The sequence below is a fragment of the Canis lupus genome, chromosome 18, assembly GCF_003254725.2.
Source record: "Canis lupus dingo isolate Sandy chromosome 18, ASM325472v2, whole genome shotgun sequence".
Taxonomy (NCBI): domain Eukaryota; kingdom Metazoa; phylum Chordata; class Mammalia; order Carnivora; family Canidae; genus Canis; species Canis lupus.
The window spans coordinates 55329888-55343310 of NC_064260.1; the positions used below are offsets into that span (position 1 = coordinate 55329888).

The 13423-nt window shown below is 51.2% G+C and overlaps 1 protein-coding gene across 6 annotated transcripts; it reads right to left on the minus strand.

Moving 5' to 3' along the window:
- Window positions 1-869: 869 nt before the first annotated feature.
- TMEM109 (transmembrane protein 109) lies at window positions 870-13415 on the minus strand. Of its 6 annotated transcripts, none has more exons than XM_025445874.3 (4): window positions 13197-13415; window positions 3883-4127; window positions 2916-3018; window positions 870-2459 (listed from the first exon to the last, which is right to left on the minus strand). In XM_025445874.3, exons 2-4 carry the CDS (start codon window positions 4117-4119, stop codon window positions 2068-2070), a joined length of 732 nt encoding a protein of 243 aa, XP_025301659.1. In that variant the 5' UTR covers window positions 4120-4127; window positions 13197-13415; the 3' UTR covers window positions 870-2067. The 6 variants fall into 6 exon arrangements, with proteins under 6 accessions (XP_025301659.1, XP_025301654.1, XP_025301658.1 ...); XM_025445869.3 differs by having other exon boundaries at window positions 12970-13357; XM_025445873.3 differs by lacking the exon at window positions 13197-13415 and adding an exon at window positions 13114-13170.
- Between the last annotated feature and the right edge of the window lie 8 nt (window positions 13416-13423).

Below are 13423 nucleotides of genomic sequence, written 5' to 3' on the forward strand. Positions count from 1 at the left end.
CCCCACCGAGGGACCCGCCCCACCGAGGGACCCGAGGCCTTCCGCTCCCCCCCGCAAGCTCCGGCCCCGGCCCCGCAGTCAGCGGCCCCCTCCTCCGCCTCACGCCCGCCCCACAGACAACGCACCTGTAAAGGCGCCCGACGTCGGGACCTGCGGGATCTGCGGACCTGAGCCCCCGGGGCAGAAAGGGGCAGAAAGCGGCCCGGGGACAATCATCGGGGCCCGCCCTGAGAGTCCCGGCCGCTCCCGTGGAGGAAGGTCTCAGGCGCAGACAACCTGAGCTTCAGGCCCAGCCACAGCCTGGGAGAGGCCCGCCAGCCAAGGAGGGGCGAGGCCCCTCTGCTCCCCACCGGAGGTTCTGCCACCCAGGTCCTGGTCTCCTGGGCCGGCCCTGCCTACCAGGCAGTCAGAAGGAGTCCAGGCCAGGGCACTTGGCTGCACCCTAACATTTCTGTGGCAATTTAAAAACAAAGAAAAAAACCAACAAACAAACAAACAAACCCCAAATACCTGGGCCCCTCTACCCAACAGCTGATCCAGCTACAGGCCAGGCTGAGAACCACAGTGCAGGGAATTCCCGCGTAGTGAGCAAAGGCGGCGGGCAGGGAAACGTGGCTGTCTGCAAGCAGCCGTTCGTACTCTTACATACACGGAGCAAGGGGCACCTCCCTTGCCCTCCCTCACATACACACTGTTCCAACAGTATAGGTCGGTTTCTGGAAGTTCTGTAAAGAGGGCATGCCTTCCTCACTTCTTGCACTCCAGGAGGGAAGGGCACCTGGTACCAGCCTTCTTTTTTGCTCCCCCCCACCCCCTCCCTCTCCACAGAAATGGATTAAGCTGTAGGGAGAAATGAGAGCAACCGAGACTCTGAGTAAATACATTTTATGTGGAACAAGATAATAAAATAGCGTGCATTTTATTTAAAACCAACCAAGCGCTGATAAAAATATGTATCACTGCAGCTGTGATTCCACATCAAATCTTAACAGTAAGAGCTGGGATTTGAATTCATTCTTCACATCAAGTGCTGGCCCTGGCAGGGGATACCCACCTCCACCAGAGCCTCAGAGGAAGAATGAGACCCCTGGTGGTGAGAGGGCTCCGGTGGCAGGCACCCTGGCCCTCTCGGAGCTTGTGACGGGAAGGGGCCATGGTGTGCAGCTCTGGTTTGTCGGCCTGCATTCCCCCTGGGCCACTGGAGTAGACCCTGATCAGCAACTCCCTGGTGGCAATGAGTGGAGGAAGGGGGTGGAGAACCATCTGGAGCTGTGCAGACAAGATGCTTCTCCTTCAGCGTCTCTGAAATCCCCACGGGGGACCTGATGGCCACTGCAGGGTCCCACTTGCAGGCACAAGCCTATGAAGCAGTCACCTTTTGCTTTGGCTGAAGGGGAATCAAGATGAGAGGGAAAAACTCTCTTCTTGACACAAAGCAGCCACAGTGCAATTTCCTACATACAGTATAGCAGCGGGCAAGTAGAGGGCCCTGCTGGCTCGGATTAAGGCACTTGTAACAGACTCATTGTGCATCCCCATTCCCAGCCCCGGGTGGGAACCTGCCCCTGGGCCTCAGGTCCCTGGTGCCCTGCCTCTTCCCCATGGTGGTGAGGCAACAAAGAGGACAGGAACATGCCTTGAGGGACTGTGGTTTGGGTGGAACGCAGGGCTAGAAGGAGACAACCAGGAAAGAAGCAGAGACTTGACAAAGGAGGAGCCACAGAAGGACAGGAGAGCAAGAGCGTCAGGAAGAAGGCGAGGCAGCAGCAGAAGGGAGACACTGGCAGTGATGCCCATTGAGGGCAGATGCACAAGCCACAGGGGAGGCCCTTCCAACCTGGCCTGAGGCAGGCTGGGAGCAGAGAGGGGGTGAGGACAACCAATTCCAGGCAGAGAACCTCAGAAGACAGGGCCCCTGGGGACCAGCATGGTCTTCCTCTTTCACTGCTAGGGACGAAGGTTCTGACAGTTCAAGAAAGGAGTGGGGTGGGGGGCTGGAAGGACGGCTGTGCGATCCAAAAGCAGTGCAGTTCTTTGGTATGAAGATGGCCTTGCCCGGGGTCCTTCTCACTCCTCTTCCACACTCCGGGGCCCCTTGGCCGCCCGCCTCTGCCGCCAGCGTAGCTCTTCCACCTGGCGCTCCAGCCCTCGGACCTTTGCTTCCAATTGGGCCCCTGAGGCCCGGGTGCCACTGAGCCGGCTCAGCAAGGCATAGAGGGTCAGCAGGGCCAGGAGGAGCAAGGCCCGGGTGGAGGGGTCAGGGACTGACCTCACCAGGGCCACAAAGCCCACCAGGAAGAGGACAAGCTTCAGACCCCACAGGATCCGCCCCAGCACGGCCAAGACCAAGCCAAGGAGCAAGGACAAAAGCCAGTAGACAACTAGGGCCCCTGCCCCCCACAGCAGGAACGTCTGGACCTGGCTGGGGCTGAGCTTCAGGCCCTGGGTGAGGTGATCTCCTGGAAGAGGGAGAGTCACAGAATCAGCCAACCTGGAGTGGTCAGGGCACGGGGGTGAGACCCAAAAAGGGAAGGCTTGAAGCCCCTTGCAAAGGAAAAATCCTTTCCCACAGGGTCACAAGGATGGGAGCCTGAATCTCAGCTCCTATTCCTGCTGGCTGGGGGTTGATTACTTCTTTTGGTTGAACCCGATCCATCTGCAAAACCAGAGTGATTCTCTGGGCTGCAGGTAACAATTAAATGACATACTAGGGCTTAGCACAATGCTTTTCCTGACATGAAGCAAACACCAGGAAGGTGGTGGCAGTCATTAGCCAGCTCTTATACTTAACGCTGGGGAAACCTGGCAGGTGTCAAGCAGCTGGGGGGAAAGTCTGGGCCCTGAAAAGATAAAGCCCCACCAAAGGAAGTGACAGGCTAAGCTCCAGGAGACCTGACTAGTTCTCTGCCGCTCACCATCTAGTCCCAAGGCGTTGAGCAGCTGTGCAGCGATCCCAGACAGCGCGAAGAAGGCCACTGAGATGGCTGAGGAGATGGCCCACATCACCTGAGACAAGGTCTGTGAAAAGAGCAGGGCAGGAGATGAGTCCACAATCAGTCTCCTTTAAGCCTCTGAGCCTGACTGGGCAAGGCCTGGAAGGAATGTGTCCCATCTCTCAGCCAGACATCTGCCCACCAAGCCTGGACAGCAGGCCATCTGTCCTTCCTGACCTGGAACTCGGGACATCTGGGCCCTAAATCAAGTGATTTGCTAGAACACTGTGGTGATGGGAGTAGGTGAATGTGTGTGAGGAATTCATCAAATCTCCATAGTAGTCACCCTGTGACACTGAGGTTCTCCCAAGAATCATGAGGTTGCATGAAGCAACATCTGTGAAGGGCTAGGATGTTTCAATGAAAAAGGAGTCAATCAGCTCTACTAGATGATGGATTTTATAAATAACCATCTCAACTGTTTAGAATAACCTATGGAAAATACGTGATGCCACATCTGGCATGCCATTAGGTAGAAGGGACAGCCCTGCCTTAAGCCCCTGAGTCAGACCTACCTCTATCTCTACCAGTGAAGGAATGGATTTGGGTCTTGATATTTTGCCAGTTTAAGACTTTAGGTCAGATTTAGACAAAAATCAGACTTTGTCATCCAGTGACGTGGGTTTATAAAGACTGGCTCATTTCTTAGTCTTTTTGGCAAGAAGGGGCAGGAATAAGGGAAAGAGCTAAAGGCCCTAGGGCAGGACTCAATCAATGGGACTGCAAAGAGCGGGTACTGTCTGGCTTCATTTCGTGGAATGTGGGGCTCTCCGCACCAGAGATTATGACACACAGAGGATGTAGAGCCAAGATGGGGTGGCCATGAACAACCTCTCCTCCTTTAACTCTCTTCACTGTGTGTGGTCACAGCAGGGACCACTTTCCTTACCTCGGAAACCAGGTGCATGGTCTCTGGCCCCAGCCAGGCATCCAGTGTTCCCCGCGCAGAACGACCCATCTGGCTCAAGAGATCAACTGGAGCCTCCTTCTTCTGCTGGCCTGGTGGCACAAAGTCTGAATGGGACTGGGATGATGCTGAGTGGAGGAGGACGAGGGCCACTAGGACCATCAGGATGACTTTGTACACATGCTTGCCCCACGGTGAGCTGCTGCCTGGGCCTGCCATGGCTGGGTCTGCCAGGAGAGAAGCACAGGGTGAGCAGGGAGTTAGAACTGGAACGGACACCTACTGTCCCAGCTTTGACCTGTCCCAACACCCTCCTCCACCCCCTACCCTGTTAGCTGAGAAAGGCAGAACTGGGCCTTTCAGCTGAAGCTGGGCATAACCATCTGATTCATAGGTTCCTCTTTCACATTTTTTACCACTTGCATATTAATTAACCAGCAAGCATTCTTCGATGCCTTGGGGTGGATGAGATCTAGGATTATTCCAGTTCTAAAAATCTGAAGGCTCACTTCCGGATCTTAGGTGTTATGGGCGTAAACATATGTGTAAGACTGTAAGGCTTTGTCCCCATGGAGGTATAATCTACTTAAGATAAAGCTGATATAAAAAAACAACTTAAAAAATAGCCCACAGATACAATTACTGTTGTGTAATGATGTACAGAGAAAAGTGCTCAGGCACGTGCTCAAGCAAGGAAGAATGACATATATGCCATCTGTTCTCCAGGACCATCTATACGAGGTGGGAATTACCTCCATCCTGGGAATAAATGAGAAGATATTGAGACTTAGGAGTTAGGCATTTGCCCAAGGTCACTGAGCTAAGTAGAAAGGTCCGGATTTCAACCTGAGCTTCTGCTTCTGAATTGCATGCTCACTGGGAGTGAAGGTAACAGTGGATCTCTACCATGGCTACTCACTGGCATCACCTGGGAGCTTCACATTTACCGCCTCTATCCCTGAGCCCAGGGGTTTTGATGTTGCCATCTGGGTGTGACTTCCGCTTAGACCTGCAAAAGCTCCCCCAAGTGATCCCACTGTGCCAAGCTGAGATCTACGGACACAGAATGATCTCAACTGCCCAGCCTCCAACGTAGGCAAAAGGTTAAAGCAAAACCTTCAGGGAAAGACATTATTATTAATAACAAGCTAACCGGACACCAACTATCTCATATGATAGCTGGCAACAGGTAAGCATTGTTACTTTCCTCCATTTTACTGATGAAGAAATTGAGGTCAGAGAAGCAGGAAGTGGAGAAACTGGCATCTGAACCCAGGTACAACTCCTTGTACACACCAGCCAGGTGTGTCATCTCCAAAGTCAGTCTCAAAAGTGACTTAGAGAATCACACAATAGATTATTCATAAGCTAAAATAAACTTGGCATCTACCGATCATCTCTGTGAATTGCTGGTGACAATTCACTTAACCACCTTGTGCTTTGTGCTCTGAGCTTGTCTGTAACATGATGATACAGGCAAGTTAAGACCCAACAAGTACCAATTCATTGAAGCAGGTGTGGATCAGTCAAAAAAAAAAACATTTGCAAATTCACCTTCTCTTTGCCACTGTGCTCGAGAAATATCAAACAGCACCAACAAATCCCCTGTTCTCTTCCAGGCTCGGGAATGAGCCTGTAGCTTCAGGGAGTTTCCATGATTCAGACCTGATGATCAGAGGCTAAGCCATGCCCCTGATGCGGGAACAGCCAGGTGTTTGAAGTTTTTGCAATTACCAGATAGCTCAGGGAGTTGGCCAGAAATGGGAGCCATCAGGATGGAGTAGAAGGAAGATGTTTCCATTCTTACTTAGTGAGAAGGATAACAGTCCAAGTAAGAGTTATAAAAATAACATATCTGGGCACTTTCTGGCCCAGAAACAGCTGCCGTAAGTTCCTCTTGAGGTCTGTGGAATCAAGCAGGGTTGCAAAACACACTTTTGTGGGGAGCGACCTCAGGCCGGGAAGCCTTTTATTCTTCTACTCTGTTTGGCATAAATCAACAATCAGGTGGTTCCTGTCTGCCAGTGGTCAGACATGAGGGAAGTACAGGTCAATTCCTGAACTATCTGACTATCTGGGTCATAACCACCCTGCGAACTTTAGAGAGCAGAGTTGCTATCTTGGGTTGGATCCTATATCCAAGGACCTCCACCAGGAGGGATCAGATGTTGTCTCCCTTCTAGAAGGTCAGGGTGATGTGAGCTGCCCACCCCCCACCCCCACGGCAGCCTCCTGCATTCTGTGCTAGCCTTAACCTTCAAGCAGCCATCTGCCCCAGTCCACAGGAGCTACGGGACCTTGGAAAAACATCCCCCTTCCCTCCCTGTGAGGCCACCATTGCCTTGCCAGCTGACCTTTGGAAGTGCACCAGAAACCAAATCTAGCAGGGTTCTAGAGTATGCCTTTTGCAGATAAGAGTGCAGATCACTGGCTGGTGATCTCTTCAAATTGTTTTATTTAACAGGATTTCTTCTCCTTTCTTCTAGGTGGCAAGAATCAGACTCATTGTCATTATACCTCCTCCTCACTGCAGCCCAATCGAATACTTTTAATAAAAAGAAGCCATGACAGTCAAGAGCCAAAGCAGTCTCGAGCTCTGAGAGGAAGTAAGTCTCAAACATCTTCGTCTCCTGCAATGCCTGGCCTCAAATGGTAGGCTTTCAACAAATTGTGTGTATGCGTGGTGTGTGTGTATTTCTATTTATATACACAAGTGGCCATCTGCCTCAGTTGATTGTGCATGTATAGTGTTAAGCATAGCTTATTTGTGTGTGGGCGCGCGCACGGTGCTTTTTAATTTACAAAGTGTGGGCAGCCAGGATGGCTTAGCGGTTTAGCACCTCCTTTGGCCCAGGACATGATCCTGGGGACCCGGGATCGAGTCCCACATTGGCCTCCCTGCATGGAGCCTGCTTCTCCCTCTGCCTGTGTCTCTGCCTCTCTTTCTCTCTGTGTCTCTCATGAATAAATAAATAAAATCTTTAAAAAAAATTTACAAAGTGCTTGCCTTTTCACTCTCTCATTTAACTCTTACAACAATCTGACAAGGTTCTGCTATTCTACATTTTACTCAGAAAACTATGGCTTAGAGAGGTCAAGTGACTTGTTCAAGCTCACACAATAGAACCAGGACTTGCTTCCAGAACTCAGGATCTAAACCTTGCCTCTTTGCTTGTTCCACACCCCTATGCCCTTTCAGAAAGACCAGGTCCCTGCCCTCAAGGTACTTAAAGTTCCACCAAATAGCAACAAGCTCAAAGTGAGAGGACAACCTGATTTCCACCAGGAGATGATCCACCTGCTGGACTTACAGGTCACGGTTTTGTACCAAGAGGTATGACAACACCAAAAGATTGGGGCAAGACCTGCAGGATGGCTCAGACAGGGCCAGGAGAACCCAGATCAGCTGGCAAACGGCTTCACTTAACTATGGTAGTGAGGAGGCACTATATGTTTAGGTGTGGTTTGCCAAGAGGGCAGGGTGGAGCAGTCCACACCCCCCCAGCCAAGGCTCCTTCCTCTGGTTAGCTTCCTTTCACACTATGAATCACTACGTGGCAGGAGGGGCAGCTGATTTAGTGCCCTCTGCTGGCCCTGATTTCCCCATCATTGCTCAGAGCTGCCCGGGTTGGAGCCGTGGTTTTCAGTTCTGGTCCCAAATCAGAAAGGTCTGTGGAGCCTGTTCAAGCAAGAATGTCTGCCCCACTAGGGGCCACCTTAGACTCTCCCGAAGAAACGATTTCGTTTTTTAGAGCCCCTTGAGAATTTCTGATGCATAACCACACAGCTGCCACAAACCATCAGCAGCACAGGAAGAAGTCTATTCTAGGCAAAGCCTCCAAAGTGTGGCAGTGCACAAAGGAACCCAGATTTCCATCCCAGGCTCCATTAGGCCACAAACTAGAAGCCACTGGCGTATACCTGTTACCTAACCTGAATGTCAACCTCTTCCACGTAAAATGGGGTTAAGCCGAGTTAAGAACTACTACATGTTTCTGCAAGAGTTTTGTAGACCTTAAGGGTCAACCCAAGTGTTGCGGTACACAGACCGCCAACACACCACTCATTGCACTGTAGCATAATTTAGCAGTTTTTAGGCTCAGCCTCCCACATCAGACTTTGAGCGCCTCCGGTTAGACTTAACTTTTTTTTGGAATCCCCAGTGCCTAGCACAGAACGACTAAGAGATGCTTGTTAAATATTAGAAGCCCGTCAAGAAGCTGTCAGAGTAGCAAGGGAGACGTAGGGAGAGGCGGCTCATTTTAAAGTTGGTCCAAGGGCAGCCCTGGTGGCTCGGCGGGTTTAGCGCCGCCTTCAGCCCAGGGCCTGATCCTGGAGACCCGGGATCGAGTCCCACGTCGGGCTCCCTGCATGGAGCCTGCTTCTCCCTCTGCCTGTGTCTTGGCCTCTCTTTCTGTGTGTGTCTCTCATGAATAAATAAATAAAATATTTAAGAAATAAATAAATAAATAAATATCTAATAAATAAATAAATAAATAAAGTTGGTCCAAATAGGCAGCAGCCACTGGAGAAGCACAGCTGCGGTGACAGGAAGCTCCCTGACGGGGCGAAGCTACCACTCAGGAAAATGAAGTCAGCGTCCCGGCAGGTGGGGGCAGCCCCCGCTAAACCCCTGACAGCTGCTGCCCAGCAACTGCTTGGGGGCAGGGCCACGGGCAAAGGGGCAGCTTCCTCCCAGGGCCCAGCCTCCCGCAGACAGGGTGTCAGTGGCATGTGCTATTTCGAACAGCAAGTCCCCTGCCAAGCTCTGCTGGGTGGCGTCGCTGGCGAGGGGCGCGGCGCGGCCCGGGGGCTCGGGGTACCTCTGGAGGCTCAGAGCAAGGCCACGGGGAGCTGGGCCGAGGGGCAGAAGCTCGGGGCTCAGCGCCAGCTCCGTACCCCAGCCTGGCAGCTGCCCGGCCTCGGCCGCCGGACCTCTGAGCAGCGCTCGGAGCCCTTTTCATCCCGGAAACGCGTGCCTCCCGTCACCTAGCAACGACGCTCCCTGTTGCATAGCAACCAGGATCGGGGCCCCAGTCGGCCCCCCCCCCCACCCCCCACCCCGCGCGCCGTCGGACCCCTCCCCAGGCGAGCTCGCCAGGCCTCGCGGCCCCGTCCTGCTCCCACTTGCGGCGGCGGCCGCCTCCCCGCCCCGCGTTCCGCCCCTGAACCCGTCTCCATCCGCGCTCACCGGGCTCCGACCGCCACTGCCCTTCACGTGCGACTCCGTTAAAACGCCCCAACAAACCCGCGCCTCAACCCCGGGCGTTGGTTCAGCGTCTGCGCACGCGCAAGGCGGGATGAGCCGGGAGACCGCCCAAACTCTGTGCCGTGGGCGCATGCGCGCGACCCTTTGCTCACCTTTGCGACCCCCCCCCCTCCCCACTACCCGAGCATTCCCACCGAAAAAGAGTTGGAATCGGAAGTTCGAGCTGGGAACGGAAGTCTCTGGCAGGAAAAGGAGGAGACGTGACTATATGTGGGCTGCGGAGTAGATAAACTGGATCTTTGAAATTCGGAGTCGAAGCCCACCCGTTTCTTCGATCCCTCGGCATTCTGGGCAATGTAGTTTCCAGCCAGGCAGCGCCTCCTGGGGCATTGTGGGAAATGTAGTTCTAACCAAGAGGTACCTAGGCGTTTGAGGCACTTTGGCCCTAAAAAGGCACAAAGGAAAAAGGTGTTAAGAGGCACCAGTACTGAGAAGTTGCATCCACCTCGAACCCTGCAAATGGCTCCCGAATGTTTACTAAATTTTAGAGAGGGAAAGGAACTAACTCCCAGACCCCATTTCTAAAAAGAAAGAAAAAGAAAAGAAAAGAAAAAAAAAAAAAAGGCAAGATCGTTGGGTTTGGAATTCCAGAAACCGGGGGTTTGGAATGAGGTGATCTCTTGCCTGCTTTGTGATTCTAGGCACGTTGCTTCATCCCTCTTGATCTCAGCTTTTCAGTTTTACTATACAGTCCTAAAATACCACTTCACTTCACAGTAGGGTGTGAAGATTCAATCAAGTAAGGAGAGTGAACATTAAAAAAAAAAAAAATCCAAGTTGCTGTCCGAATACCTCTCTCACATGGGCGCCACAGGAAATCTTCTCTTAGATGTTAAAACAGTTACTGAAACTCAGCGGTCTAAGTCAGAATTCTTTTTTCCCCATCCTCCCTGGATCAGCCTTCTAATTGTGCCTTTTTCCCAGACTACACAACTCTGCACCAAGCAGCCCCTCGCCTCCTCCAGTTGTTTCTTTCCTTTAAATGTTCTTCAGGTGCGTCCATCTTCCTGCCTAAGCCAAGGGTCTCTTTCTCCCAGCACCTGGGGTCTCACCTTCTACCTTTCCTAATAGTTGCAGCTTTCCTAACAGTTGCAAATTTACGTGTGTTTGTGAGATGTTTCTGATTTGTAGGACTACCACTCTCAGGTCACAGACTCTTGTGCAAGAAATGCAACTCCCTCCACCCCACTTCCTTATCTCCCCAATCTCCCCACTATGGCAAGTCATTTTCTTTTTTAACTCTCTTCCATCTGAGTAGTAGAGATAATCTCAGACAGTTCGGGGTTCTTCCCACCTTGGTTTTCAGAGTGTACACAGTGTTTGGAAAATTAACATGAGGCCAGAGAGTCACTAATCTTCATTGTCAGTTGAGCTGCATTGTCTTGCCTAGTCTTCTGCTATTTGTCCACACAGGTTTCCACTAAATCTACCTGGGAAATGGAGCTTCTCCTGGGCTACTGGCCAATATGTCCCCTTAATTCCCGAGTAGCAGCAGCCTTGGCTGAAGGAGCAAGGCATAGAGTTCCTTTCTCAGGATCTAGCCTACAAATATGCATATATCCCATATTTACTATGTCTTCTTTCCTGCCTAAGGGATCTTTATCTCCCCTGTGGGAGTTTGAGATTCAGGGGAGTGAAGAGGACACTGAGATCAAGTTCTTATCCGTAATATTTACCCAAAAATTGGTTTCCCTGGATCCTTTCTATCCCTGAGGGGCTGGCTTTTGAAATTCACAAGCCTTGAATGGACTTCCTGATTTTTCCATTCTTCAGTCACATCATAAGCTCCCTAGAATAGGGACATCTCTGCTTTTGCTCACAGTGGAATCTCTAATGCCTAGTACATTGCCTGACCGGCACACAGGAGTACTCAGTAAGGATTTGTCCAACTAATGGATTCCTGGCTCTCTTCCTCCAGGCTATCCTCCTCCAACCCATCCAGTAAGTGACTTCCAGAGGAATCTTTTGGAAGGGTAGCTATGATCCCATAGCTCAACTGCTTTTCTACTGCCAGCCCAATTGGGTCTAGTCACCTCTGGTTCAAGGCCCTGATTAAATGGATCCATCTTATTTCCCATCACATCTCAATATTCAAGATGCTTGGCCTGTTGTGCAGCCTTTCATTCAACCAACAATAGCTATGAAGTACCTGCTGTATGTCAGGTGCTGGTTAGACTCTGAGGAATAACAGACCAGAACAATGATGGTTCTGCTATCACAGAGTTTACAGGCTAGAAAACGCAGATATCAAACAGATACTTGTAAACAATGAAATACTTAAATGATTATAGCTACCAGAATGACCTGGAAGAGAATTACAGGGTGCTGTAGGGACTAAACTTCACTCAGGGGTCAAGAAAAAGGCTCCAGAGGAAGTGCCATTTAAGAGGAGATCGGAGTTTACTTTGGAAGGAACAGAGGGGAGGAGAGAGTAGGAAGGTGTGCCAGGGCAAGTAGCAGAACCAGCCAGAAGGGCTGAGTTTGAGGACTTAAATAGCTAGTGTGGCTGGAGGGAAGATAAAGCCAAGTGATGGAGGTCAGTATGAGCTATATGGTGCAGGACTTGGGAGCAAGTTTTCTCTGCCAGAAACACTCTCCCTCATTCAGGTCTCAGAAAAAATTTCACCTCCTCAGTGAGGCCCTCCCTGAATACCCAGCTTAAAGCAGCCCATCTCTCCCATCCATATCACCTCCTATCCATCTTTCTCTTATTTGTTTTATTCTTAGCACCTACCACTCTCTGGAACTTTCTTATGTGTTGATTGTCTCTGCCACCTGCAGAGAGTGGCCTTAATAAAAGAATGTAAGCTCCAAGAGAACAGAAACCTCGTTCACCATTTGTACCTTCAATTATCAGACCAGAGTCTGGCACTTAGGAGGCACCCAATCAATATCTGTTGAATGAATGAAAAGCCTGGAGAGTAGCAGAAACAGATTTTTCCTGGAAAGTGGATCACTAGCTGTTCTGAAAAAGGTGGATTATAAAGCTAGGCTGGAAGCAGGACCAATTAGGATGCTATTTTACTGCTGCCAGGAGAGAGAATCATAGCTTGAACAATCTTGCTTGGATTCAGGGATAATGATAACAAACACCAAAATGTATATCGTACTCTCTGCCGGGCAAAGTCCAAAGCACCTTTTATTTATTTTACATTATTTTATCTGTTTTTAGGTAGGCTTCAGGCTTCATGCCCAGCGGCGGGAGCTCAACGCAGGGCTTGAACTCACAACCTTAAGATCAAGACCTGAACTGAGATCGAGTCCGATGCTGAAATGACTGAGCCACCTTGGTGCCCTCCCCAAAGCACGTTTTAAATGTTTGACGCCTCGCAACAACCTTTGAGCTGGTTCAACCTTATCATTCCCCCTTATTCTGCAGATGAGGAAATTAAGGCAGAGAAGTTCGCACAGTTTACTAGCTGGGTAGTACAGCACATGCAATCTGACTTCAGAGGCCATGCTCTTGGCTACTGTGTCATGTTGCCCTTCATAGCCGCAACTTTTATTCTCGTTGAGCCTTTGCTCACGCTTTCTCCTCTTGGTATGCTCCCTGTTCCCCGCTTCTATCTGAATATTACCCATCTGTCAAAATCAAGCTTATTCACCCCTCTTCAGCCAAGAAGATTTCACTGATCACACCTGGCTGTCCTGCTTTGTCTGGATCCTTCATAGCCCACACCATGTGTTCTGCACGTGATCCCTGAGCGCATCTTCTAGATAGCCACTTAGAATCCCACGGATCTGAGCTGGAAGGGGCCTGGCAGTCACGTAGGAAAGGGGTAGAGAAGGTGATGACTTGCCCATAATCACGGCGCAAACTGGCAGTGGAGGCAGGACCAGAACCGTTTCTTCCTCAATGCTAGTTCCTCTCCCCATCTGCATCTGCGCTTTTTTCACCGGTCACCTAGCAGTGTCTCTCAAAGGGCAGTGGGAGATGCACCTGCCTCAGGATCCCGTGGGGCCCACGCTGGAAACGCAGACTCCCAGGAAGACGCACTTTAACAAGTTCGTTAGGAGGTTCTCATACCCTGCAAGGTCTGCAGGAGGGTCCCACGAGCAGCGAGCAGCGCGCAGCGCAGCACGGGTCTCAAGAAAACGTCGCTCCGTACGTTGGCTTTAATTTGCGCTGCATCATGGGAAATGTAGTTTGGAAACTCCTCGGCGCCCGCCCCCGGGAGCGCTTTACGGACGGCGCCGAGTCGGTCCGGAAATGGCCGAAGGCTCCCTGGCGGGCCCTTTCCTGCCCGGTTGCAT

What these genes read in the sequence shown, in the direction of transcription:
- TMEM109 (XM_025445869.3), bottom strand. Translation starts at nt 13,051, where the DNA reads ATGCAGATGGGGAGAGGAACTAGCATTGAGGAAGAAACGGTTCTGGTC. An exon ending in CCATGCACCTGGTTTCCGAG is followed by an intron (nt 3,019 to 3,882) that starts GTAAGGAAAGTG and finishes CTCTTTTCACAG; the next exon opens with ACCTTGTCTCAGGTGATGTG. An exon ending in CAACGCCTTGGGACTAGATG is followed by an intron (nt 2,460 to 2,915) that starts GTGAGCGGCAGA and finishes TCCCTCTTCCAG; the next exon opens with GAGATCACCTCACCCAGGGC.